The following is a 27,691-nucleotide window of genomic DNA, read 5'->3' as shown; positions in this document are numbered from 1 at the left end:
TGTCTAGTTTCCCTTCTGTTCTTTATATAGCTAAATAGCTAAAAGTAAATCAAATAAATTGTTTGCTATAAATGCAAATTTTCATAAAAGTTTCTGGTCATGCTACAGATTTTCCTCCTAGTGATCATACTTTCTTGTTAAGTGTCGCTGACAATCAGCTGCATCATTTTTAACTTCATTGGTTTGGAAGTTGTATTTTTTTTTTCATTCCAAGCAATTTTGAATTTATCTTAGAAACTTTGCTTTGGAAGAAAAAAAAGTTTGATCACATACAAATAAAACCACATTAATGGAATATTTTTATAACATAGATTTTAAAATTAATTTTTAAAAAGTTAATTTTAGGCACTTCCCTGGCAGTCCAGTGATAAAGACTTCACCTTCCAATGCAGGGGGTGCAGGTTTAATCCCTGGTCGAGGAGCTAAGTTTGCACATGACTCACAACTGAAAAACCGAAACATAAAACAGAAATAATTTCAATAAAGACTTTAAAAAATGGTCCACATAAAAAAAATGCAACCTGTTAAAAATTAATTTTAATATTTTTTCTGATATGACCAATTCCAAAAGAAAATAGTAAAAGTATCTACGGCACAGTTAGGCTGTACAACTAAAAATGTTGACATTATAATGTCAACCACTTCCCTGCTGGTACAGTGGATAACAATCCGCCTGCCAGTGCAGGGGACACAGGTTCGATCCCTAACACAGGTCGTGGAAGATTCCACATGCAACTAAGCCCATGTACTACAACCACTGAAGCCCTCGCACCCGCCTGACACTGAGACACTGCAACTACTGAAGCCTGCGTGCCTAGAGTCTGTGCTCCACAACAAGAGAAGCCATGGCAGTGAGAAGCCCGTGTACCGCAGTGAAGAGTAGCTCACCGCAACTAGAGAAAGCCTGCACACAGCAATGAAGACCCAGTGCAACCAAAAATAAATACATAAATTCATTATAAAATTTAAAAGAAAAAGTAAAAGAATAGGACACAGTGTAATATAAAAAAATATTATTGGCTTGTACACTACCAGAGCTGGTGGGGTCAGAAGTCTCTGCCATTGCAGACAGGTATGAATCAGTGGGTCACTCAGCTGGCAGAAACCAGTGTGATTCAACAGTGCCGTGGATAAAGACATAGCCCACGTAGTTGAGAGACTTGTTTCATTCAAGTGTATTGAGGACAGTGGGAACTGATTTGTCACTGAGAAGAAAGATGCAAATATGGGAAGATACAAGACCAGAATAAACCATGTGATTTTGGATTTTATATGACGGTATCAGAGTGCCCTCATGGTTTCTAGCATATAGAAATAGACATAGGTGTGTATGTGTGACTGTGCACATATGTGTGTATATATGCATACACTTCCTGACTCTGTCAGCTGAGAGGACACAGCCATAAGAACACAAAATACCCAAATCTTGGTTTTTAATACCCAAATCTGGTAACAGGTACAAGAGGTTCAGGTAGGGAAAGTACAAGGTGAGCCTATAATATTTTATTGTGCCAGAAAATAAGAAAGTTCTCAAAAAATCATGGAGATATTTTTAAAGGACATCAGAATCAGCTGGAAGGGCTCACACTTGCCAAATCTGGAAAAATTTAAAAGGAATTAAAATTTTTAATCTCATTAAAAGGAATGAGATTCATGGATTATAACCCATTGAATAAAACAAATCCGTAAGATCACACAGATATAAATAAACATGAATTAATAAACACACTGAAGGAACATCTTTTATAGTAGAATGCAAATAACAAATGTAGAAGGAATAATGAAATTAAAAACTCAGCATTTGGTGACCACGATAGTGGTAAGTCAGGCAGGAATCATTAAACAATGCTAAAGCTAGTCGGTGAAAACTTTATAATGTCATATAACATTATGTCCTAATATACAGTGTCAAATTATTTCCCCGGAAAATAATTATTAATTAATGGGTTTTAAGAAGACTTCTCAATTAACTTTATGGTGACTCAGTGGTAAAGAATCCCCGTGTCAGTGCAGGAAACATAGGTTTGATCCCTGGGTCAAAAGGTGCAACCCACCCCGGTATTATGTGCCTACTGATACGATGCACTGAGAAGAGGATAGCTTCAGTTCTGTGGGGTTTCTGTCCTAAATGAATAATCTGAACCCACTGCGAAGAAACATCAGTCAAACCCTGACTGAGGGGGCAGTCTACAAAGGAAACGGCCTTTACTCTGTGCTCTTAAAATGTCAAAATCATGAAAGACAAGGAAAAACTAAGGAACTGTTCTAGAGTGAAGGAGACTAAAGAGACGTGGCAATCAAGTGAAACACATGATCCTGAATTTTTGAAATTTGGATGGTCTATGGGTTAGATGGTAAAATAATATTAGGGCTAATTTCCTGATTTTGATGGATATACTGTATCCATCAAATATACCATGGTTCGTTAGAAGAAAATGGACATCATGTCTGTAATTTACTTTTAAGTGATTCCAAAAAGTAATATGTAGAAAATACACGTAAATATTATGTAATATATATATGTAGAAAGAGAGAGAAAGAATAGGATAAGACAAATGAAGTAAAATGAACAATTACGAGCTTAAATTTTAAGCTCTGTGTTTTTCTTCAAGATCAGAACTGATTCTAAACTAGTGAACATTAACACACTCTATATTATAGTGTACTGCAGTTTCCTCTGCTTAGATCAAGCAGAGGCTCTATTCCAAGGAAGCAGATTTGGGGACAATTTCTCCATACCGCAAAAACAAATGGTAACTCCTGGTACTCAAGAAAGGTTTCTATCCTTTTCCTTATGGGGGCTCTGAAGACAGTTACGGGTACAATCCTCATCTAAGTCCAAATTATCTAATTATTATGAGAAGGAAAAATAAAAGAGTGGATTAAAAATAAAAATTAAGTAGACTAAAAGTTCTACTTGCTACTTTTAGAAAGAGAATGTACTTTCCAGATAGGAGGTTGAATCACACGCTGGAATGAAATGTAATGATTTTCCATATACAAGAGTGACGTAGAATGATTAAGTGGTCCATTAGTGTACATTTCATATACTTCATGAATTTCCTCTTAATCACATGACTCGAAATAGATTCAAGCCCTCTGGACAAGACGCAGCCAGAGATATGATGAGTTAAAGACATTACATATAAGAATAATCTCTATTTACCCTCTTCCTGGACTTTAGGTAAGAATACAAAAACTCAACCACCCTTGAGCAGGATGACTCGGGATGAATTGGAGGACAGTTTGTTTCGTCTTCGTGAAGAGCACATGTTGGTGAAGGAGCTTTTTTGGAAGCAACAAGATGAGATCAAAAGGTACCCAGAGTCCTTCTTACGTCTTTAAAAGCTGCGTCTATATCAGACCTTCACTGCAATAAACAAAAAAGAATGCATCTTCCTGAGATGTCTACACCAGAAAACAGTTCAAATGGCAAAGATGGTTAACGCCAAAAATTATTTTCGAAGCAATATTGCTTTATTTTGTTTTCTTGCCAAATGCATCAATAGTCTGTGGCCATTAGACCATAAAGCATCATCAGAGCTATTCCAACCAGAGAGCAAGAGACTGGGCAGGCTTCTGCCCTGGTCACAAAAGAGAGAATGGAGACAGGGGAATGGACAAAATCTCAAAGGACTAAAGACTACAGGGGCAAGTAAGAAAAGGGGTTTTTATTTATAAAGCAAAACTCAAAATTGCGTTGATCATTTCTGATATGCAGACATGTAATATGTGCTTTATATATGTTAACTCATTTAATATAATGAAAGAAGCATTATCAAGAAGGAAAGGGAGCACAAAGAGGTTATATAACTTGCCCAAGGTCATAGCTAATGAATGGCAGAGCTGAAAGCTCTTAACTCCAAAATATACCCTACTTAGTGATTTTAGGGTACTGGCTTTCAAAAGTGTATCTTTTGGGTACAGACCTGGAAAGAAATCTGAGATGGAGGGTGGGTAAATAACTAGATGGGGAGAATAAAAGAGTTCTGAAAGTCTAGGGTTAATCTCTAGGACACATTTTAAAGATATTGGTGTCAATGCTTCCCAGCCAAAGACCATTAGGAACACACCTATAGTTGGGCAAGTTTGTTTTTTTACTGTTGTAGCTAGAAAAAGTGCACACCATGGGCATCTCGCTAAGACTGTGTTAGAAAGAGTCTATCATAGGATTTGGGCTTCAGCTGGGTGATTTTGGGGAGGCTCCAAGGTAACAGAAATTTGCTCTAGACTTGGTACTGTCAGAAAGCAGGGACAATTTTGTGTTTTGATATCTCAGTAAATCTTATCTACAGGGAGGCTAGACTAGAGTGAGGCTAAAGCTGTAACTGGGAAAGCAGCAGCAGTCACTCATGTTAGCCAGGAGAGAGTATGTTTGGTATTTTGTGGATGAGACAGTGACCTTGTTTTTGTCTGAGCTGAAACAGAAGTACGCAGCAGACTTCTTTGGTATCACTCTGTCATGGTCTCAGAGTGATCTTGTGTGACGTTGGCGTTCTGTGAGATTACATCCAAAAGCACAATAACAGGGCCTAGCTGTGAATGTGGCTGTGAATGCCAGGCCACCTTCAAACAACACTGAGGACTAGCTATGTCACACCAACTTCCGAAAGTCAGCAACAGCTTTTTGCATTCTTCTTGGTAACCCCCAAGAGTGGTTCAGAGTTTCATTTAGAATTTACGAGATTGCAGGTTTCTGCTGTATGTCATCACACTTCAGAGTTGGGGATTCTTTTATATTGTGAGAATCCAATATAAATTCACTTGAGAATCCAGTGAAGTCAGATGGTTACATGGGCCAAAGGATCTTGTTTCTTGGTTGATAACCAAAAAGTACTTGAGGTTATAGATAGTAAGTGACTAAACTGGATACTATCCCCTCTGACTCTGGGCAAGTTACCTAGCTGTTTAATGCCTTGATTTCTTTATTTGGACATAATGATGCATAATAATAATAATTGCTGACTCCTCCAGGACTTCCCTGGTGACTCAATGGTAAAGAATCTGCTGGCCAATGCAGAAGATGTGGGTTTGATCCCTGGATCAGGAAGATCCCCTGGAGAAGGAAATGGCAACCCACTCCAGTATTCTTGCCCCATGGACAGGGGAGCCTGGTGGGCAAAAGAATGGGACACAACTTAACAACTAAACAACAACCTACTGTGCTTACAGTGCACCATCACTAAGTCCTTTATATATATTAACATATTTAATCCTCATAAAAATACAATGCATGCGTGTGTGCTAAGTTGCTTCAGTCATGTCATACTCTTTGCAACCCTATGGACTGTAGCCTGCCAGGCTCCTCTGTCCATGGGATTCTCCAGGCAAGAATACTGGGGTGGGTTGCCATGCCCTTTTCCAAACAATTTAATGAGGCAGGTACCTGTATTTATAGATGAGGAAACTGAACCCAAATGGTTAATGACATGCCCCAGGCAACGTAGTCAGTGTCAGAACTGGCAGGCGCTGGGACCACAGAATCTCATGGTAACATTTAAAAGTATGATTTCAGGTCAAGATAATAAATAGTGATTGACTATCCATTGTAGGTAATGCTCAGTGTACCCAGGGGGACTAATACAGGAATAATTTTTAGAGTGAGCATATATAGAGGAATGTGTGAACAGTTGGGACTGGAGAAGTAAATATTAAAATTTCTACTTATATTTAATTATCTCCTGTTAACTTAGTACTTTTATGGTTTATAATGACCATGATGTATTAATACAGAAGACTGTACATATAATTTAAAAATAAATATACACAATTATATATATAGTCTATATTAATACATCATGGTCACTGGGGGCAGAAAATTAATTTTTATATCCGAGATCAATTCAGATTACTTGCCACCAAATAAACTGTAGAGATAATCGCTGTCATAGAAGAAGAAGGCAGGATCGACCAGCTCTCCTTTTGCCCACAGGATGAGAACAGCCTTGCTCCGGTTAACCGCCTCAGGCCAGGGCCTGCGGGCCGAGGCGGCGGCGGCGGAGCCAGAGCTCCGGGAGCCCGCTAAACGGCGGCGGAACGCAGAGTGGCGGCAGCGCCCCCTCAAGCACCAGCGTGCCCCGCTGCCCGGGCTCCAGCTGCAGTTCCAGCGCGTGGGCCCCCCTGCTCCCCGCCGCACCCAGCCTCGCGTCCACGCGGGACACAGACAGCTCCACACCGCCGGGGCACCGGAGGCAGAGAAACCCAAAAGAGGTGAGGCTCGGCGCCAAATCCCCGACAGAGTCAAAACGCTGGAAGGATTGATTTGCCAGCCACATTTTCCTCCTACTGCTGTATTCCGCCCACCACCCCCATTTTGCTCTTTTGTTCTCGTTCCTCTCTATTCTCCAAAATCTTTTTTTTCCCCCTTGAGTAGGATGTCAGGTTCAAAATTCTCACTTCACCATGCGGTTCTATTGAGAGGAGAATCAGACAATGGAAAAGGGAAAATTGCTGGTCAAGTTTTGTAGGGATCAGAAAACAGATAACTTTGATGACCTGCTCAGTTGTGAGTGGCAGTGATCTTAAGACCTGCCCCTCTCCTGGGACTATGGGACTCTGGGCAGTGATTTATGCCTCTAAAATTGGGGTTCTTCATCTTTTGGGGGGAAAGAGACTCCTTTGAAACCATGAGCAAAAGCTAGGCCTCCTCCCAAGAAAACTGCTCATACACATAGACAAACTTTGCATACAACTGCATGGGTTCAGAGATTCCCAAAGCCCATTCCTAAAGTCCAGGCTGCTAATTGAGGAGCTGCAGTTTCTCCTCTTCCTGTATCCCAAGTGGCTAAGTATCTCTGACTGCTATGGAACCCAATGTTCAATTAAATACAGTGCTGTATGTGCCTCCTTCACCTGGCTTACTCATCCCCTTTTGGGTTAATGGAAATAAGGTGTCTGGGCCCTGGGGACTCAGTGTTAGGTTTTGTTTAGCACAGTTCTATATTTTCAAGGTCCCTTCTTGAGCCAACAAAATCTTTGTGTAAACAGCTAAAAGGAGAAAAATTAAAAAAATTTGTTTGAAGTTCAGCTCAGTTTAACTTCAGCACTATAGAATACCGATTATATACTAGGCACTAGAAACAAAGATACGTAAGAGTAGACACACAGTCCCTGCTCTTTCTTCTTCCCATTTATTCTTGCTTACCCAAGAGCCTATAGTCCTGCTAACTTATTAAATCATTAGTGCAAGAGTAAAAACTGAGAACCCCTCCTCTGGATCATTGGTCATATAAGGACTTCCCCCAGGTCTCAAGTCTCCCTACCTTCAGGACTTGGGGTTCCATTTCTAGCCAGAGTTCTGGAGAAATCTTCTTGCCAGAGGCTGCATCTTCTGTCTATAAACTTTCAGAGTCAAGGGACAGGCTGAGCTACACAGCCCCTCCCACATTCAAGGAACATGTGACAAATGAAAAAGCCAGAGGTGAAGTAGCCAGTGAACCCAGCGAACTGTGAGTTCTCTTCTTTTATCCTGTGCTGTTACTCTTTCACCTTTAATTGGAAAAACTTCATTTGGGGAACAAGTGAACCCTGCCACTTTTGAGTCGTTCCAGAAAGTCATCCCTAAGTCAAATTCCAACTTCATTGCTTAAAAATGGAAAATAAGCACCTCTCTATCTTCCAAGGAAAGGAAAATAAAGGCCCTTTCCTTAATTGAAGATATTCCTTCTCCCTATACTTCCCCCTTAGGTCATAATTAACTTATATTTCTGTTTGACACTGGAAACCTACACTTTGTAAGATTATCCTCCACACATGCCAAGATTACTAACTCCCCTAATTAAAAAAAAATATATATATATATGAGAACCTAGTTCTAAACCCCTATAACAGGGGTTTCTATTTATTCTTTTTGTGTTTAATGTTCCTAATTCTAACAGGAAAATCTCTTTTAGCAAAGTCATATAATTATGACTAAGCTCATTAGTCTATGCATGCCCAACAGTGGCCACCTTATGACCAGCGATACCATGCAAGTGGAAGAACCACCCAAGTCTCCTGAGAAAATGTGGTCCAAAGATGAAAATTTTGCACAGAGAAGCTCTTTGGAGAGTACTCAGAAGGCCACAGAGCTTCGGTAAGAGTGTGGAATTCCATGTCCCAAATGAACTGAAAAAGGTTCTGCTTGGCACCTTTCACCCATCTCAGGGGAATAGAGAATGTTTGGGATTAAATTCACGCTGAGAAGTAGACCTTGGAGGCACAAGTGGATTACGGAATCGATTAACTTGAAAGGAATATTTATGTATAATAAAAGTTTGGTTGCTTCACTTTATAGAAGGAAAAATATTTCATCCTTATCACCAGATGGGGGTTCTCAGCCACCATTCTGCTTCAGCCCCTGGAAAGCTTAAAAAAACAGACTTAATTTTTTTAGAGCAGTTTAGGTTCACAACAGAGTTGAGCATAAAGTAGAGAGGTCTCCCCGTCTCATCTTCCCGGCCCTCCCCCACACACCCAAACCTCCCTCATTGTCAACATCGCACAGCAGAGGGATACATTTGTAACAATGGATCAGTCTACAGGGACACATCACAAAAATCACCCAAAGTCCATAACTTACCTTACAGTTACTCTTGGTGTTGTGCATTCTCTGGGTTTGGACAATTATTTAATCCCGTGTCCAGTGTTATAGTATCGTACAGAGTAGTTTCACTGCCCTAAAAATCCTTTGTGCTCTGCCTGCTCATCCCTTCCTTCCCCCTTCCCCCTGGCACCACTGCTCTTTTTACTGTCCTCATAGCTTTGCCTTTCCCAGAACTTCATCTAGTTGGAATCATACAGTATGTTGTTTTTTTAGATTGGCTTCTTTCACTTAGCAATGTGCCGTTAAGTTTCCTCCTTTTCGTGGCTTGATAGTTCATTTCTTTTTAGCACTGAATCACATTTCATTGTCTGGATGTATCACAGTTTATTTAGCCACTCACCTATTGAAGAACATCTTGGTAGCTTCCAAATTTTGACAGTTATGAGTGAAACTGTTGTAAAATCCACATCCATGTTTCTGTATGGACATAAGTTTTAAACCTGAAGGCTTAGCCACAGATGCCTGTGTCCCACCCCAGAGACTCCCTTTCAATTAATTGGGGGAGGAGTTGAGACAGTGTTAAGATTAAAGATTGCACCAGATGATTCTAATAACCAGCTAGGCCTGGAAATCGCTGACACAGAGTGTAGTGAACCCAAATCCTCCCCTAGTGCCTTTCAAATAATATAGAAAACATGGTCTCTTAGGTTCAGAAATAACCATCTTCCTTTGTGTCCCTGTCCGTACCCACAGAGGGGAAAGGTCCTTAACACTCTCCATTCACAGATGGTATTTTAGTACTGTCTTCTTTCTCCAGAGCTTCCATTAAAGAGAATATACAGCTGATTCGACTTAAGAAGCTCTTGCATGAAAGGAATACCTCTTTGGCAGTGACAAAGGCACAATTAACAGAAGTTCAGGCCGTGAGTTGCCATCTTCAGCTGTGCTTTTTTTGGGGGGGTGAAATCAATTAGTTAAGAAAATTGTGTTATTTTCTCCATTTACACGTGGGAGACCAGAAAGGAAAGAAGCTGAGTTGCTTGTCAAAAGTCACAAATCCACAGGTGATGTTCAAATCCAAGCCTTACAACTCAAGCCCTGCCCACGAAGGTGGAATTAAGTGGGGGCAACTTGTGTCAGATTAAGTTCCAAGCCAGAGACCACAACCAGAGTTTAACTAAACTTGGGAAGCCAAGAGCAGTCATAGGGGAGAGGAAGGAAACCAGGTTACTGAGCACTTTCTATGTGATGGACTCTGTCCTAGGTACTTAGAGTCATCTAAGCCGGACAACAACCGTCAAGGTAAGTTTAACAGGTAACATTTAACAGGTGAGGGAACTGAGCCACAAAGAAGTTAAATAACTTGCTCAAGTTATAAAAATAGTAAGAAGAAGAGCAGAATTTGGGTCCAGGTTTATCTGGAATCAAGGTTCACACTCTTCTCACTACCATGCAATAGAAACTTATATCTGAATGGTAGAAATAGGGCATCAAGAGTCTAATAATAATAATAAATTGGCACCATTATTTTACTGAATAAACATTTATTGACTACCAGGAACTGTGCAAAGCACTGGATACAAAGGTTAAAAAGATAATACAGCTCCTTCCTTCAAGGAACTTGTAAAAGTGAGAAGACAAGATGTAGACAAGTACAACTATCGCCAAGCAGGGCGTGAGAGGAAAACAAAAGGGTCGTTGGATCCACCGGAGGATGGGCTGCAGGATCTGAAGAGGATTCATAAGGGATTCTACTCCTGAGCTGAACACTGACAGTTTAGCACATGTTAATGAGTGTGCAAGAGAAAGAGAAGGGCTTTCCAGAGGTAGAGTGGTGTAGGCCAAGGCACAGAGGTGAGAAACATCAGGGAGCAGGTCATGGAGCTCTTAGCAGGAATTTAGACTTTATCCTATAGACAGTGGAGAGCTGCAGAAAGGTTTTAATCAAGTTGATCATCAGTTTTTTCCCCCAAAGAGATCAGTTTGCCTTTTTTTACATGTCCAAAATATTTTGAAATACATTTTAATAAAGAAATGATACTTCCAAAAAACTATTATAAAGTACTGCTGCTAAGTCACTTCAGTCGTGTCCGACTCTGTGCGACCCCATAGACGGCAGCCCACTAGGCTCCTCTGTCCCTGGGATTCTCCAGGCAAGAACACCGGAGTGGGTTGCCATTTCCTTCTCCAGTGCATGAAAGTGAAAAGTGAAAGTGAAGTCGCTCAGTTGTGTCTGACTCTTCGAGACCCCATGGACTGCAGCCTACCAGGCTCCTCCGTCCATGGGATTTTCCAGGCAAGAGTACTGGAGTGGGTTGCCATTGCCTTCTCTGATTATAAAGTACTAATAATAATTAATTCTGAGTAGTGGGATTATAGATGACTGTTATGATAGTACTTATACTTTTCTGAAATTTTGAACTTCTCAAAAATGACAAAACTACTAGGAAAGATGACCTGGCAGCTGCGTGAATGATAGGTTGGCTGGTGTAAGACTGAAGGCAAAGAAATCAGCAAAAAAGATGAGTGCAGTGATCTAGGGGATTCAGGATGTGGGTCCCAACCAAGGCAGTGAAAGAGGCTCACAGAGAAAGGACTGTGTTAGAGGTCCAGAACTAGAAGAATAGACTATCACCAAAGCAGAGTGGTGAGGGAAAAGGAGAAAGAGAACTCCTGCATCTCTAGCTTGGGTGATTAAATGATGGTGGTGCCATTCAGTGAAATTAGCTACAGTTGGTTCTGCCCTTGGTATGTCTGTTTTAATGAGGACTAAAGGCATCTTTGGGGCTTCCCTGATGGCTCAGCAGTAAAGAATCTGCCTGTAATGCAGGAGGCCCAGGTTTGATTCCTGGGTCGGAAGATTCCCTGGAGGAGGGCATGGCAACCCACTACAGTACTCTTGCCTAGAGAATCCCATAGACAGAGGAGCCTGGCAGGCTGCACTCCTTAGGGTCTCAGAGTTGGACACAACTGAAGCAATGTAGCACAAAGGTATCTTTACAAGGTCAACCTCCAAAACTGTATTTTGTAAGAACTGTGCATATGCACGTATTCTTTTGAGTTGAATAATTTTGGTAACACTGAAAGGATGGGAAATCTTGGCAGGAAGATATTTTAAAATCATATGGGTAAATAGCTAATTTGTGAAATTATATATTTAAAAAATCCATCCATTCCTCCATTGCATTGAAGGAAAAAAGGGAGAAAGCCGTTCTAAATTGAATATCCTTACTCATATTAGTGGTAAAGATGACCTAAAGTGGTGAATAATTTTTTTAAATGTAGATTTTACAGTTTGTTTTTTCTAGTCATATTTTATTACACATACACTAAGATAAGTTTTCATCCTCTTAATCTCTATCAGTGACATGAGGTCAGTAGTACAGACTCTGGAGTCAGGCTGAGGTATAGCTCTCCCTCAGTCTCTTGAAAGCTGTGTGATTCTGGTCAAGTGACTTAGCTCTCTGAACTTTGAGTTTCTTATTTTTAAAGTTTAGATAATAGTACCTCTCAGATTTGCTGTAAATATTAAATGACATAATATATGTGAAAGAATTACGATGATCATAATATAAGAGATAATGAAACAGACGGTAACATGTAACACATAGTAATTACTCAGCCAATAATAGTAGCTGTTGCTGTGAGTTTGGTTATTGTTGTTATTTCCGTTTCCAAAACTGTAAAGTGACCTTTCTGAAGCATGATGTGTAAAGAGATAGCACCTAGTTTAAAAATAAAAATACTTTTTTCTTGGAAAATCCACCAAATGCAATGCAAATTTGCATAACTGACCCTTGTAAAGAAACGCCATAATCTATTATATTCACAGACTGCCTGGCAAGCTAGATCAGGGATAGGAGCAGCAGTTAGTAAACAGGCACACAGATTGACTTGATTTATGGGAAATGTTCATTACATCTTTTAAAATAAATATTTAAACATTTGTATTACAGAGATAAACATCAAAATAAATATCAACTTGGTATATCAATAGAATAACATCTATTTCTTTCTTTCAGGCATATGAAACTCTGCTCCATAAGGTACTTAATAAAGATTCCTTAAATCTCTATTTCTTGATAGTCAGAGGAATGAAACCCAAATGAATCTTCAAGTAATGTAACACCAGAATTTAGCCAACTAAATCAAACATGTTATTTTTATTAAGACAAATGATACTGTCACTATTATCAGAAAATACAGATTGCATTGTTTTCACAAAAGTTAAAATATAAGGTCTGAGTTAAGAAATATTTGAAACAGTATTTTTGAGCCTATTGCTACAGAGAATTTTTCCCAGGAGTAGTCCTCTAGCATGCCTGAGGTGGTGAGATACAGCAAAATTGTTGCAAACCTTCTCTGGTGTTATTAAATATTTGTACCTCTGTGAGTGGGGTACAGGTGAAGCTAGGTAAATGTCCATGATTAAGAGTCACTAAAGTCGAGTTCCTTGCATGATCAGCCACAGCTGTTCCTTTCAGAAGGATCCATCAGAAAAATGCATTTAACTTCTAGAGTTAACATGTCACTTTGCTAGGTGCACAAAGGGAAACATGTCATCATAAAAAGCATTTAAGTGTCTTAGAAGATAAAGGCAATTGAGAAAGGTGGCACTTTACTTAGAATTAGGGTTGAGTTTGAACTTCAGGAAAATCAAGGCTCCAGTGATGAATTAGTTTCCCAGAGTGGAAAATCCTCACCAACAGGGAAATGATACTTTCTGAGAAATGCTAGGGTGAGAAACAAGGTTGTTTTACAGTGCAAAGGACCATGCTTTAAATCAAAGCCCTTCTTTGAGACATCCATTAGGGAATGCTGATGCTGGGGTTGTTGGTTTCTTTTTTTTGTTGGTTTCTTGAGACCCTTCCTGCTGAGTGTTATAAACATTCCCAGAGCAACTTTCCTTTTGCCCCAGAATCAGGGAATCCTGGGCGCAGCCCACAATGCCCTCCTCAGCCAGGTGAATGAGCTCAGGGCAGAGCTCAAGGAGGAGAGCAAGAAGGCTGTGAGCTTGAAGAGCCAAATGGAAGATGTGTCCATCCTGCAGATAACCCTCAAGGAGGTAAATAACAATAATTGAAAGATACCATCAATTTTATGTTACATCCCAATTTCAAAGATGTTAAAAAGTGTATCTGAGCAAAAATATGGGTATTTTTCTTTTTTTCAAATGAGAAAAATGAGGTTCTAAGTGATTAAATAATTTGCTCAAGATTACAGTATTGTAATGGTGTAAAACTAGAAAAAAAAAACAAAAACTGGGATTTATATTTACATCTGGCTTTCCTGGTGGCTTAGTGGTAAAGAATCCACCTGCCAATGCAGGAGACACAGATTTGATCCCTGGGTTGGAAAGATCCTCTGGAGAAGGAAATGGCAACCCACTCCTGTTTTTCTGCCTGGGAAATCTAATGGACAGAGGAGCCTGGCAGGCTACAGTCCGTGGAGTCACAAAAGAGACGAGCATGACTTTGCAACTAAACAACTATTCTCCAAAGTCTTTTCTCTGTTATAACGTTCTGCTGTTTCCCTAACAGTAGAAACCCAGACATCGTGAAAATTTAATTCAGTAGTACGCCTCCGTCCTCATTCCCTGCCACAAGCAAATATCTATTTATCAGGGTTCTTATCCTGCCTTTCCCCAAGAGCTCGCAGTACAGTGTTTGTTTTAGAAGCCCCGTGTGCACAGGTTTCCAATGAATCAGAAGACTCTACTGCCTTTTCTCTTTAAGAAAGGATTAAAAATCACCCCTGCTGTGCCTGCTTCCTCGCTCGCAACATCTGCCTGTATTTACATGGCTCCCTAATCCCCAGAACCACTGTTGAGATGGATAATACTGTTTTGTAAATCCCTGGCTAACTGTCAAGTCATGATGCAGGCTCAGGTTCTGTATAAAATGCAAAAGAAATGTTTTTATTAACAATAAAAAATTTAATTCAGGGAATCCTCATTATTTCCAATAATTTCTATCCCACCTTAAATTGCTTCAGGTCTTTCTAGTTGAATGGATCTTCACAGACATGGAGATGAACATTGAAAATCTCCCACACATGTCCCCACCCCCAACAGAAAAGGGAGAACTTGTGCGAGGAAATGGATTTTAAAATTTTATCTCAAGCATTCTATTATCATTCTTAGTTTCAGGAGAGAGTTGAAGATTTGGAAAAAGAACGAAAATTGCTGAATGACAATTATGACAAACTCTTAGAAAGGTAAGTACCAAGTTTAGATTTCAGAACATTGTTATAAAAAACAGTTATAGAAAAGAGCAATCTGAATTTAAACAATAAAAATAATTCCTAGTCTTGATAAGGACACAGGGAAACTGGTACTCAACACAGTGAGAATATAAATTGACAGACTCTTTTAGGGAGAGAATTTGACCTTATCTATCAAAATGTTAAAGGTACATCTCTTTTGTGCCAGATAACCCATTTTTTGGAAACAAAAACTAAAGAAATCCTCTTGTGTATGTGCAAAGATACCTTGGTAGTAAGAATGTTAAATATTCCTGCATTGTTATTTTAATCTGTAAAAGTAAAAAAAAAAAAATGGAAACAGTCAAAATTTCCTCTGAGAGGGACTGACTACATAAATCATGTTGTACCCCCACACTGAAATAATATAAAGTTATTAGACCTATATGCCTAAGATATACTGTTAAAAGAAAATACAAATTGCAAAATAATGTGTTGTGACTTAAATTATGTCATGTGTGTGGATCCACAAACTTTTAATGAGATGAAAGGACTGAAATAGGGCTTTTCTTCTAAATATCTCTGTATCATTTTAATTTTTCACAACAAATATATATTCTTGTATTTTGAAATTAAAAATACTGTAAGTTTTAAAAAATTAAACATTCCTTCTGACTAACTTAAGGAGAGCAGGGTATAAATTGGAGAGGTTGCACGGGAGCATCCTGGGAAGAACTGACACTCTTCAATTCAGTGAAATAAGATAGTGTCAGCCTTACCCACTTTGAAGACTCCCTGTGACAAACATTACTGTTGGCCTCTTCCCTTCATTATTCATAACATTATCTTCTCAGATCATCATGTAATATATGGGCAGAAAGTGCCAAGAAATCTCAGGACTAGCTTAAACAAGTTGTTTTTAGACCACATTTATTAAAATGATAAATAGGAAAAAGACATAAGTAGAAATAATTGCTTGATTACCAGTGTCAACTTCACTTGTGTAAATAATCAGAAACTGTGTGTTTTACACTGAAGATGAGTCCGCCCTGTCATCTAGATAAAGTGGTGTTCAGGATGCAGTCACTGAGAGTTTAGTTCCTGCCCTACAGTAGTAATTTACAATCTAATTCAAAGGTGAGCGTTCTCTAAACTAGCCACTGGTGAAGGTAGACAGAGGAGTAAGGGAAATACTCTGTTCCTTATTTCTAATCCAACAGGCCTGAGAATGTCTTGGTATACAGTTCCCTGCCTAAAGCAAGCCATCATGTTGGAGAAGTTCCCTGGGAAATAGATAAGACTTGGGTTGTTTGCTCAGGGGGTTATTTGAGACTTAAACAGAAGTGATACTAAGCAACTCAGTAGGACCCAAAAGTTCCAAGCAGTTGGTAAATGACAGTTACAGAGAAAGCAGGAGCAGAAAAAAACATGTAGGGAAATGAATGATGAACTAGGCCCAGGAGATGCCGAAACTGTGTAATAAAGACGTCCTATCACCCAACTTTGAGTGTCCATCTGACAACTGTCCTCTCCCTCCTTACTTGCTGCCTGTTTTCAGCATGCTGGATAGCAGCAATCAGCCTCAGTGGAGCCATGAGCTTGGAGAACAGCTACAGCAGAAAGTCTCTCAGTTGCAGGATCAACTGGATGTTGAGATGAAGGAGAAGAGAGAAATCTTACTTCAGCTCTCACAAGAGAAAGGTAGGTCTCTCTCAAATGAGGCATCCTCTACATCTAATAGGGGAGAAAGGAGCTTGGCCCAGCATTTCTCCAACCCCATCTCTTGATCTTATTTGTGTGTGGGGCGGGTTACTGGATAATTAGACTAAGAACATTGGCAGTCAGATCAGATTGACAATCAAGGAAGCATGACACCTACCTCACACGTATACTTTTCCCTACATGATGACTTTCCATGTGAGAGAACACCACGTCTTAATTTGTAATGTTTTAAACTATTTATTGAAAGTATTGAAAATGAATTTTTCTGCCTTCTCATCAGTCATTTTAGGATGGTTGGAAGGTATTTTGTTTTCTTTTTTAGCATCTGATACCTGAAATTGAGAAGCAGATTATTGATCTTCATTACCGCTGGCATTTCCCCCTGTCTTAATTCTTGGGTCACAGTAGTTACTCTGAATATTTTTAAGTACTGTCAAAGAGACCTTTGTCTCCTCTCTTTTTGCTGGCCTGGACCTTGATATTTAGTCTTATCAAATTTATATTTCATCAGATTCTAGTATATTCACATGACAGAGTGGAGGAAAAGAAATATGACATCAAGAAAAATAGAGACAAGAACCATAAAATAATAAAGCTTAGGAGTACGTGCTAAGAATCCTTGTAGTATGTATGAAGTACGAGTGAGGTCTTGTGGGTAATCTAATGTGACCTCCTCTCTAATCCCTGATAGTGAAATGATCAGTTTAAATGGTGATCACCTTCCTTCCCTGAAACACACATAGAAATGTCCAAATGCCCAGAGTGGGTGTGGAGGTGGGTGTCACAAGGAGCCAATAGCATAGAAGTCAGACCGAGCTGGGGAAGCGTTGAGGAGATCCTGTCAAAAATTTTGGACTACCTAGTCAGTCAAGTGGCTCTGATTTTTGCTGTGGTGGTATTGGTACTCCATTCCGTACTATAGCTCTGCTGATGTTTTTTGTTGTTTTTGGAGTCCAAGTGTCAACTCGGGGTCAATAAGCTAGAATCCCTTTGTAGAAATCAGAGAAAATTACTTCTTTAAGGGCAAGCTTATAAAATGAATTAAACATTAGTGGGAAAGTGTAATTCACACTTGGGCCAACTTTAGCGTGGTTGTTGGTAACAAGAGAGTTTCAGCTTTCTGTATTTTTTTTTCCTCAGCTCAAAACAAAGATCTGGAGCTTGAGGTCACCAGCTTGCTTCAGAAGCATAAACAGGAAGTAGAGGATCTCCAAAATATAAGCACATTTTCCCAATCTCCTGACAGGCAATCTGCACCAGCCACTCACCCAGCTCTATTTCAAGAGACCATTCAGATACAGGTAAGAACATCTTTAATCAAGCAAGTCTCCTCTACAGAGGGATCCCTGGCAAATATCTGCTGAAAAGATGAAGGGACTAGAAAACTCACCAAATAACATTTTGTCCTGATTGAGGACACTGTTTGGAAGGGTATGAGAAGGTTAAGAGTAGAGACAGCCTCATGAACTGCACAGATTTTTCCCACACTGTACAGCTCATAAGCTTTAGAATCTTTTCTAGATGAGGATTTGCAATGATCTGCTGAAGAGCAAACATCCATTGGAGGTTGTATAACTTACTGCTTCTGTTGAATGTGAGTAACTAGCGTAGAGAGCCTTGTGAAGTAACACAGGTTCTCTTCTACATTTTGAAATAGATTCTGCTGCTGGTACTTTATGATTACCAGCAGCTACTTTAGACAATAGTTATTACTATACTACCATATTTATACTCTGTTTTACCAATGCTTTTTCCTCTGTAGCCCTGTGAACCAAAAAACCAGGAAGAAAAAAAACTGTCCCAGATGTTAAGTGAGTTGCAAGTATCGCATGCAGAGACCACACTGGAACTAGAAAAGACCAGAGACATGCTTATTCTGCAGCGCAAAATCAACGTGTGTTATCAGGTGCAAAGAAAGATGGTACAGGAAGGGGATAGATAAATGGGCACACAGGAACCACATATGAAGCAAGACCCAAGTTTCCAGGGCTGTTGCAAGGTGATATGCTGTATTGTGCAAACACAAATAAACACAAATGTGCTGTCTTTTGCACTTGAGGGCTCACACATGTCCATGGCACCTTGGCAATAGAATCAAAGGGGCCAGCTAATGAAAATGGCAAGTGGGAAGCTTCTGGGTTCAAATTTTGCCAGTCCCAGGAAAAATACTACCCCTTGGCACTAACAGCACAATTGGTCCTGGAGGGGTCTGTAAGGAACCCAAGCCTTTTTCTAGTGATGAATCTGCCCTGCTAAGGAGATAGTGGAGTCTCCTTTCCTTTGCCCACCAAGTACCACTTTTTTATGTGGGCCCTTCGGTTCCGGGCCACTGAGATAGCAAAGTTCAGACATTATTTCGTTTCAGGAGGAACTGGAAGCAATGATGACAAAAGCTGATAATGAAAATAAAGATCACGAAGCAAAACTGGAGAGGTTGAATCAACTCCTAGACCTCAAGAACAAGCGTATCAATCAGCTGGAAGGTATTTTAAGAAGCCATGGCCTTCCAGTATCTGGCAAGTCTTAGTAGTTTGTTCATTTCACCTTAGGATCTGTCACACGGCTAAATGCCTCTGCTGCCCCCTGCACCTGTCGAGAGGGCCCCTCTGTGTCTTGGTATATGACTTAGCCCTCCTGTTCTTTATCCTGTCATCTTTGTTATTTTAATACATGGCCAGCAGCTTCTTTTCCTGCATCATATCAGGGTATTTTCTCTGATTTCTCTGGAGATTTTCGACAGGGCCCAGACACTGCAGAATCTACTCTGAAAATCAGAGTGTATCACTGTTGGTCCTAAGGTGAGTGAGGGCCTTCTCTCGAGATTGTTTCTTGAAGCCAGGCCTAGATCACAGTGTTTGTGAGATAATAGAGCTTCACCACTCCTCTTTCATCATCTCTTTCTATGATTTCTCTCTGAAAATTCCTGAATTCTTTGTTGCAGTTTGTGGATGTCTACAAAGCAGTGTAGGTGGCTGGATACCGATGCAAATTTTATAATGTGATACTTTCTATGTTTAGTTCAGTTTACTGGTGACCAGGATCTGGTCTCCAGCCTTACATGGTGAGAAAATTGGCTTTGTTATTACACTCAGTGGTGAGATACCCGACTCATATTAACCAAATGCACTGAAGACTGAGATTTATACCAGAATGTTAATTTGTCATTCTAGGATAGTGGCTCTTTCACTGCTGCCTTGAGAATATGCTCAGGGAATATGCAACTTGTTTCTGGGAAAGCAGAATCAGTAAGGACACTGAGTGACCATGAAACTAGAGTAAAGGGAGGTGGGTCATTCTGCATGACTTATGCATACCAGGGTAAGTCTGTTAAAAGGTCCCTGCCAAGTAACAAAGGAAATCCTTTGTATTGAAATTCTCCTGTCTTTCAGATTCAGATCCTTTCTGTTAAAAGGTCCCTGCCAAGTAACAAAGGAAATCCTTTGTATTGAAATTCTCCTGTCTTTCAGATTCAGATCCTTTCTCCCAGGATAGTGCAGTATAATACCCTTACCTACTTCTGAAGATTCATTTGCTTTAACTTATAGTTCCTTCATTACTGATAAGGCTAAAGAGTTTTTGATTTGTTTACCAGTTATTTGTATTACTTCTTTTGAGACTTGCCTGTCCCTCCCCTTAACCCTTTTCTTAATAGTGTATTATTAATTTTTAGAAGCTCTTTATATGCTAGAATTATTAACTCTGTATCATGTAATGCAAATTTTTAATGTTGTCTTTAGTTATGTTAATCTTATCAATTAAGAAACTGCTCACTAGTGCCTGTATTCCACTTCTTCTGGGCAGGAAGACATTCTGATGTACCCAAAATATCTTTCTTCTACTAGTTTACCTCTTAAAATAGAACCTTTATCATCAACACACCATGACAACTCAGATACTCCAATTTGAAGCAGACTATATACCATCTCAGGTTGGTTGGATATGGGAGGTAACGCACAGATTTAGTGGACTGTCTCACATATCTTTATTTTATATCCCATTGCCAATATTTTAAACCTCTTTCCAGTAAGTGCCCTCCCTGATTTTTACTCTATTACTCTTTGATTTAAAGTGGATTTTTTGGCCTTCTTACAATGAAATAAAATTCTTAACAGAATGAAGAGTCTTGTGATTGATCTGACTGGAAAAGAGGAATCATATCTTAATGGAGCCCAGAGTAATGTAATAGACACTGACTGTAACTTGCTTGCTATTCTCTCCAGGGCCAATATCCCAAACTTTTGGAAATATCTGCATTTTGTGTTTCTTGTGCTTCTGTAATGAAATTATCAATTAATTCATAGGATGCTGCTGTAAGCCAAAACAATGTCATCTATGGATGAAATTGTGCCTCCAGTGTTAGCAGTGTAACCTCCTGAGGTTAGCATTTACTTTCCAATTTAGTTAAAATAGGCATTGGATTATTTGGCCATCAGAATCCAAAGCACCAGGTTGTCATTCTGTTGCTTTTCTTTTAAAATCACATGGTTTCCTGAAATAGTCACAATCTGGACTTCCACCATGGGTTTTATTCTCTTTCTACCTTCCTTTACCTTAAGGAAGAAACTTCCTACCCTTTAATGGATAGGCAGTTTTCTTTCCCCTCTAGAACAGCTTAAAGACGTGGCTTATGGCACCCGACAGTTGCCATTATGTCTGAAACCACTGCCAGCCCATGAAAATGAGGATAAAGTGGACATTTCTCCATGGCATCAGAGTGAGAACCTTTTTGAACTGCACATCCATCAGGCCTTTCTGACCTCTGCTGCCCTGGCTCAGGCTGGAGACACTCAACCTACCACCTTCTGCACCTATTCCTTCTATGACTTTGAAACCCACTGTACCCCACTAGTTGTGGGGCCACAACCTCTCTATGACTTCACCTCCCAGTATGTGGTGGAGATAGACTCCCTCTTCTTGCATTACCTTCAAGGGGCTTCAGCCCAGCTTGATCTACACCAGGCAATAGCCAGTGAGCACCACACCCTTGCAGCTGGATGGATTTGCTTTGACAGGGTTCTGGAGACTGTAGAGAGAGTCCATGGCTCTGCCACACTTACTGGTAAGTGCTGTCAACCTCCCGCAGTTCCCAGGATTAATGTGGTGTTTCCCACAGTGCTGGTGGTTTCCCATTTTCTTCTCCCTTTATTCTTGATCCTTGCTGTCTGTATCCTCTATGCCTCTCATACTTTCTGCTACCCAGGAACTGGTGGAGAAGTCTTTGGGGTGCTAGAGTACTGGATGAGGCTGCGCTTCCCCATAAGATCCAGTCTACAAGCATACAATAAGCGAAAGAAAGCCCAGGCATACTTGGCAGCCAATGTGCTTGGAGCCTGGGAGGCCCAGAAGGATGAGGTGAGAAAAAGGATGAACCCATGCATTTCAGAGGACACTAAGTCAAACAGCTCTTGAGAACAGCTCAGTCTTCCACTCTCGATAAGTACTTGTTGAATGTGAATGAAAGATAAAAACTGTCACACCACAACTAGTCTAGATCCTTCCCTTGGTCAAGCTTGAGTTTGAAATGAAATCATGCCCTTGGAGCTAGCTACATCTCCTTTCTATAAACAACATGGCTTCTCTGTTCCACTGTCTAAGATGAGGCCTGAGAGCCACCATATCCCCAAGAGAGTTATCTGCCAGAGCCAGTTTGAAGGCAGGTGAAAGTCATTGGCTAGGCATCTCTTGTTTCCCAATCAGGATTCAGCAGTTCTTTAGGTCATAGCTTTTCCTCATCAAAGGTTCTGGGTTTCACCTGCAATGAGTCTCTCAGCCTGCCCTTTTCCTCAATCCAAGACCAACATCTTTTCAGCCCAGATCGGGGACCTGGAAGAATCAGAATGAGCTGCGGGTGGAAATCATTCGATGCTGTGGCCTCCGGAGCCGATCACTGGGAGCCCAACCCAGTCCTTACGTCATGTATCGCTTCTTTACCTTTTCTGACCATGACACCACCATCATTCCGGCCAGTAGCAATCCCTACTTCAGAGACCTGGCTCGATTCCCAGTGCTTGTGACTTCTGACCTGGATCAGTATCTGAGGCGGGAGGCCCTCTCTGTGTACGTTTTTGATGATGAAGACTCAGAGCCTGGCTCGTACCTTGGCCGAGTCCAGGTGCCCTTGCTTCCTCTTGCACAAAACAAATCCATTCAAGGTAGGAGTTCAAGGTTATTACATCTTTATGCTCTCTGCCCAGTGTTGTCTCCCTGTCCTAATTCTACTTTTCTTGCTTGGAATAGTCTCTCTTAAAACTCACTGAGAAGATTTGAGAATACTGTGAAGAGCAGCAGAGTAGAAGACTTAGAGCCTTGCTAATTATATGGAAACACTGGCTTCTGCTGCTGCTCTTCAGCAACAGAAGGAAATCCCCGAGTGGGTAGACCCACCGCTCTGCAGTCCATACCTCTGTGTCTGAACCAACATTTTCCATCTCTGTGGTGCTTTCTAGTATTCGTTTTTACTTAAGGTCTATTATTTCTTGGCACACGGCTAGATATCAGATTTTAAGTTGTGTCTGTAACATTTCATCATAATTCTCTTGCTTCTTTTAAACATTAAATTCAAATGAGTCTTCCATGCCACACCATGACAAACTTCTTGGATTCTCTCCCAACCCAGTATGAAGCTGAACTTCATGCTACCTTATCCTACATTCATACCCAGGGCTGTACAGGTGGTACAAGAATAGTCAACTCTCTGATTGCAGTCTGTGCTCTAATTAGGAAGTGTGGATGGTTACAGCCAGTATTGACCATATTAAAAAAGCTTTGTTCTAGAAAGTATGTGAGGCCTCCCTTCTCCCAATATCACGAGTGCTTAAAAAAAAAAAAAATAAGAAGCTGACTCTTCTGCTCACAATTCATCCTTTGCCAAAGAGCCATCTGTTAAATTAATCAGTGTTACAAAGCAGAAGTCTGACATTCAGAAAAAAGCCATTTTGCTTAAGTCTTCTTGGTTTTTGTTATTTCAGAAATAGGGGCCACAGGTGTAGATAATGGTTTTCTTAGTATGCCTAAGGTGTAGAAACTGTTTGGTAATAGTAGAAGGTGCTCTTGTTTACTGACTGGGTGACTGACAACAAGCAAGCTATATCTCTCCATGCATCTTTGACTATCCCTTCCTGAACCTGGAGATACCAGTCTTCCCCAGTAAATATTTTGAGTAGCAGAAGTAAATATTCTGAGTGATTATGGATATTCACTGATATTTTATTTTGCTTCTGAGTGTATTGGCATCATGGTTATTTGATTGATGTTAATTGCAAACAAAACGTGAAATTTAAACTGGGGAAGTCATAGGTAAGGTTGTGATAAACGCTCACGTGCCTACTTTCATGTGATCAGATTTTATTAATATCTGTGTGTCTCTCAGGTGATTTTAACCTCACTGACCCTGTGGGGGAACCCAATGGATCTGTTCAGGTGCAACTGGATTGGGGGTCTTGCTACTTACCCCCGGAGAACTTCCCAAAGCCAGAAGCTCAGAGTGAGGAGGACACCAGGGATGGTTTAGAGACGTCAATAGAAGAGGAAGAAGCTTCCTTTCCTCCCCAGGTAGCAAATCTCCCCCAAATCTGTGGGGAAGATTTGATTTGAGGAAGACAGTATTACAACTGGGGTAAAAGAAATTCCTTGTGAATGCCATGCATGCGTGCTAAGTCACTTCAGTTGTATCTGACTTTGCAACCCCTGGACTGTAGCCCTCCAGGCTCCTCTGACCATGGGATTCTCCAGGCAAGCATACTGAAGTGGGTTGCTGTGCCCTCCTCCAGGGAATCTTCCTGACCCAGGGATTGAATCGGCAGTTCTTTTGGCTCCTGCATTGGCAGGCAGGTTCTTTACCACAAGCACCACCTGAGAAGCCTGTGAATGTCATGTTCTGCAACTTTAATCTGAAGCATTCATGATGCCATAAGGCTATGGATAGAACAAAATGCTGGGTTTTATTGTAGGGAGGGAAGAGATGGCATATCTCCGCTCCATGGCAAGAGATAAATGAAGTCTAATGCTGGCTCACAAATCTCTTTCTTGATTATCATGGCTGTTAAACTCATCTTGTAAATCTGTCTCTGATCCTTCTATTTAGGACCAGATGGTATCTATTGATACTCCCACCGAAGCTGGCCAGTATCAAGCTAAAAGAAAACCTCCTCAGGTGGGAGAAAGAAAGGAAAGGGAACACCAGGTTGCAGGCTACTCAAGAAGAAAACATGGCAGAAAAACAGGCCTCCAAGGAAAGAACAGAATGGAGTATCTTAGTCATAACCTCTTAAATGGAAATACACTACAGGTAAGGCCTTAGAAACCCCGAAGAATGAAAGTATGGGTCGTAGTGTCCCCAAGTATATTATTCTCAGAGGTAGAAGCAGAAGCAGGCACACAAGATAAGTGATAATCACGGCTTTTTGTGGTGAGCATGTATTTCCACAAACATAAGTAGTTGAATAAACCTCTGGAGTGTTCAGTTCTTTTCAATGTAATTTAATTTAACAGATTATACACTCTGTAATTTATGCTTAGAGATATAGTACCACAGTCCCAACTAGGTCACTTCAACTGTAATCAAAATAAATTAAAAAGCAAGTATTTATTGAACACCTAGGTGTTTGATACTACCTCTTCTTCATAGGAAACTGAATTAAAGTTACTATGTGGTCTGAAATATATACACACGTACATATATGAAATTATAAATGTATATTATATGACTAAGTATATATATTTATATTGTATTATATTAATTATAATTATGCAATATTAAACATATTAAATTATTATAATTATACAGTATACTTATTTACAATTATAATTGTATCTGAAGCAGGTGAAATACATTGAATGGAAATTCTCAGGGCTTAAGATCTCCGCAGATCATGTTTTAAAAAATCAGCAAAAGGAAGAGGAAATGACATCATCCTATTCAGCACAGATACTAAAGGAAACCCCACATCCTGTGAATGGTATTGTCTTTTTAAAATATTATTTTCCTTTGTAATCATTAGATTATTTTATAAAGCTGGTTATTTACTTTCTTCTTTCATCTTCATTGCTAAACTTTTCATGATCAATTGTATTGGAGACTCTAGGCTCAGTTTTATGTTACACGTGTGCTGGTTAGGCCAACCAAGCTGTCATTCTCTAAGAAAGTAGCTGTCTGTGTATTTAAAGCTAGCTAGCCAGCTTAACATGAGAAACGCTGGGCTGGAAGAAGCACAAGCTGGAATCAAGATTGCTGGAAGAAATATCAACAACCTCAGATATGCAGATGACACCACCCTTATGGCAGAAAGTGAAGAGGAACTCAAAAGCCTCTTGATGAAAGTGAAAGAGGAGAGTGAAAAAGTTGGCCTAAAGCTCAACATTCAGAAAACTAAGATCATGGCATCTGGTCCCATCACTTCATGGGAAATAGATGGGGGAACAGTGGAAACAGTGTCAGACTTTATTTTTTTGGGCTCCAAAATCACTGCAGATGGTGACTGCAGCCATGAAATTAAAAGATGCTTACTCCTTGGAAGGAAAGTTATGACCAACCTAGATAGCATATTCAAAAGCAGAGACATGACTTTGCCAACAAAGGTGCATCTAGTCAAGGCTATGGTTTTTCCAGTGGTCATGTATGGATGTGAGAGTTGGACTGTGAGGAAGGCTGAGCGCCGAAGAATTGATGCTTTTGAACTGTGGTGTTGGAGAAGACTCTTGAGAGTCCCTTGGACTGCAAGGAGATCCAACCAGTCCATTCTGAAGGAGATCAGCCCTGGGTGTTCTTTGGAAGGCATGATGCTAAAGCTGAAACTCCAGTACTTTGGCCACCTCATGCGAAGAGTTGACTCATTGGAAAAGACCCTGATGCTGGAAGGGATTGGGGGCAGGAGGAGAAGGGGACAACAGAGGATGAGATGTCTGGATGGCATCACTGACTGGACGGACATGAGTTTGAGTGAACTCCGGGAGTTGGTGATGGACAGGGAGGCCTGGAGTGCTGTGATTCATGGGGTCTCAAAGAGTCGGACATGACTGAGCAACTGAACTGAACTGAGTTACTAAGTAATCTATGAGACAGTGTTTTGAGTCCATATAAATATTCTTCATCAGATTTCACCTAATAATTTTGGCATTCATTTATGTGGATTTTTTTGCCTGAATCAAATGACAAGATGTTTGCAAAGTATATTGCAAATTTGAAAATGAATCAATAGAAATGATAGAACTGCTAAATACAGAAATTTATGAGGAAAAGAGATGGGTTGAAAGCAGATTAGACAGAACTAAAATGAGAATTGGTGAAAATATCCAGAATAAAATGAGAGACTACAAGATGGAAAATACTACAAAGGAGAAGAGAGAGAAAATGAGGTCTAAGCTGTACTAGGGTCTCCCCGGGAGCTCAGTGGTAAAGAACTCGCCTACAAAGGAGGAGACGTGGATTAAATCCCTGGTTGGGGAAGATCCCCTGGAGGAGGGCACGGCAACCCTCTCCAGTATTCTCGCCTGGCGAATCCCTGAAAGAAGAGCCTGGCAGGCTAAGTCCATAGGGTTACAAAGAGTCAGACATGACTGAAGTGACTGAGCATGCGCGCATGCAAGCTGTACTTAAATGGAAAAGAGAAAGAAGGGGGAAAAAAGGCAATAAAGTGGTGATGACTTGGAGTTTTCCAGAATTCATAAAAGGTATTAATATTCAATGAAATGAAACTCAAGCAGGATAAGTAAAAATCAAAATCTAGACATATCAGAGTAAGATTGTGGAAAATAAAATCAAAGAGAAAATACCAAAAGTATCCATTTAAAAGAAAAACAGCCATGGGTGCACTGTTGTTAAGAAGGACAATGACATCAAGAACGACAACCATAGTCCCACTTCTTATATTTCTCATAATATTTGCCTTTATATTTAGGTGCTCCTATTTGTATTTAGGTGCATAAAATGACAGTGAGGTCTCTCAGTTATGGCCGACTCTTTTCAACCCTATGAACTGTAGCCTACCAGGCTCCTCTGTCCATGGGATTTTCCAGGCAAGAGTACTGGAGTGAGTTGCCATTCCCTTCTCCAGGGGATCTTCCCGACCCAGGGATTGAACCCGGGTCTACCGCATAGCAGACAGACACTTCACCATCTGAGCCACATAGCATTACAATTGTTATATCTTCTTGGATTGATCACTTAATCATTATGTAGTTAATCTTTGTCTCTTGTAACACTCCTTATTTTAAAATTTATTTTGTCTGATGTGAGTATTGCTACTC

The 27,691-nt window shown here is 40.3% G+C and overlaps 1 protein-coding gene across 4 annotated transcripts in view; it reads left to right on the top strand.

Moving 5' to 3' along the window:
• RPGRIP1 (RPGR interacting protein 1) overlaps positions 1 to 27,691 on the top strand; it is a 61,719-nt gene that overhangs the window by 10,065 nt on the left and 23,963 nt on the right. The window contains exons 3-20 of one of the 4 annotated variants that reach the window (NM_181034.3): positions 3,185 to 3,317; positions 5,933 to 6,210; positions 7,349 to 7,448; positions 7,943 to 8,074; positions 9,342 to 9,447; positions 12,547 to 12,570; positions 13,443 to 13,589; positions 14,667 to 14,740; positions 16,284 to 16,426; positions 17,588 to 17,748; positions 18,210 to 18,353; positions 18,813 to 18,930; positions 21,054 to 21,506; positions 21,648 to 21,799; positions 22,257 to 22,599; positions 23,817 to 23,998; positions 24,531 to 24,734; positions 25,266 to 25,404. In NM_181034.3, coding sequence (NP_851377.2) covers positions 3,185 to 3,317; positions 5,933 to 6,210; positions 7,349 to 7,448; positions 7,943 to 8,074; positions 9,342 to 9,447; positions 12,547 to 12,570; positions 13,443 to 13,589; positions 14,667 to 14,740; positions 16,284 to 16,426; positions 17,588 to 17,748; positions 18,210 to 18,353; positions 18,813 to 18,930; positions 21,054 to 21,506; positions 21,648 to 21,799; positions 22,257 to 22,599; positions 23,817 to 23,998; positions 24,531 to 24,734; positions 25,266 to 25,404 — 3,033 coding nt within the window. Of the gene's footprint in view, positions 1 to 3,184; positions 3,318 to 5,932; positions 6,211 to 7,348; positions 7,449 to 7,942; positions 8,075 to 9,341; positions 9,448 to 12,546; positions 12,571 to 13,442; positions 13,590 to 14,666; positions 14,741 to 16,122; positions 16,427 to 17,587; positions 17,749 to 18,209; positions 18,354 to 18,812; positions 18,964 to 21,053; positions 21,507 to 21,647; positions 21,800 to 22,256; positions 22,600 to 23,816; positions 23,999 to 24,530; positions 24,735 to 25,265; positions 25,405 to 27,691 lie in introns of those variants that run through there. The other 3 variants (NM_001434915.1, NM_001434917.1, NM_001434916.1) reach the window with 3 other exon arrangements.

The sequence above is a fragment of the Bos taurus genome, chromosome 10, assembly GCF_002263795.3.
Source record: "Bos taurus isolate L1 Dominette 01449 registration number 42190680 breed Hereford chromosome 10, ARS-UCD2.0, whole genome shotgun sequence".
NCBI lineage: Eukaryota > Metazoa > Chordata > Mammalia > Artiodactyla > Bovidae > Bos > Bos taurus.
The sequence above is the reverse complement of the archived record's forward strand: the minus strand, read 5'-3'. Positions and strand labels throughout refer to the sequence as shown.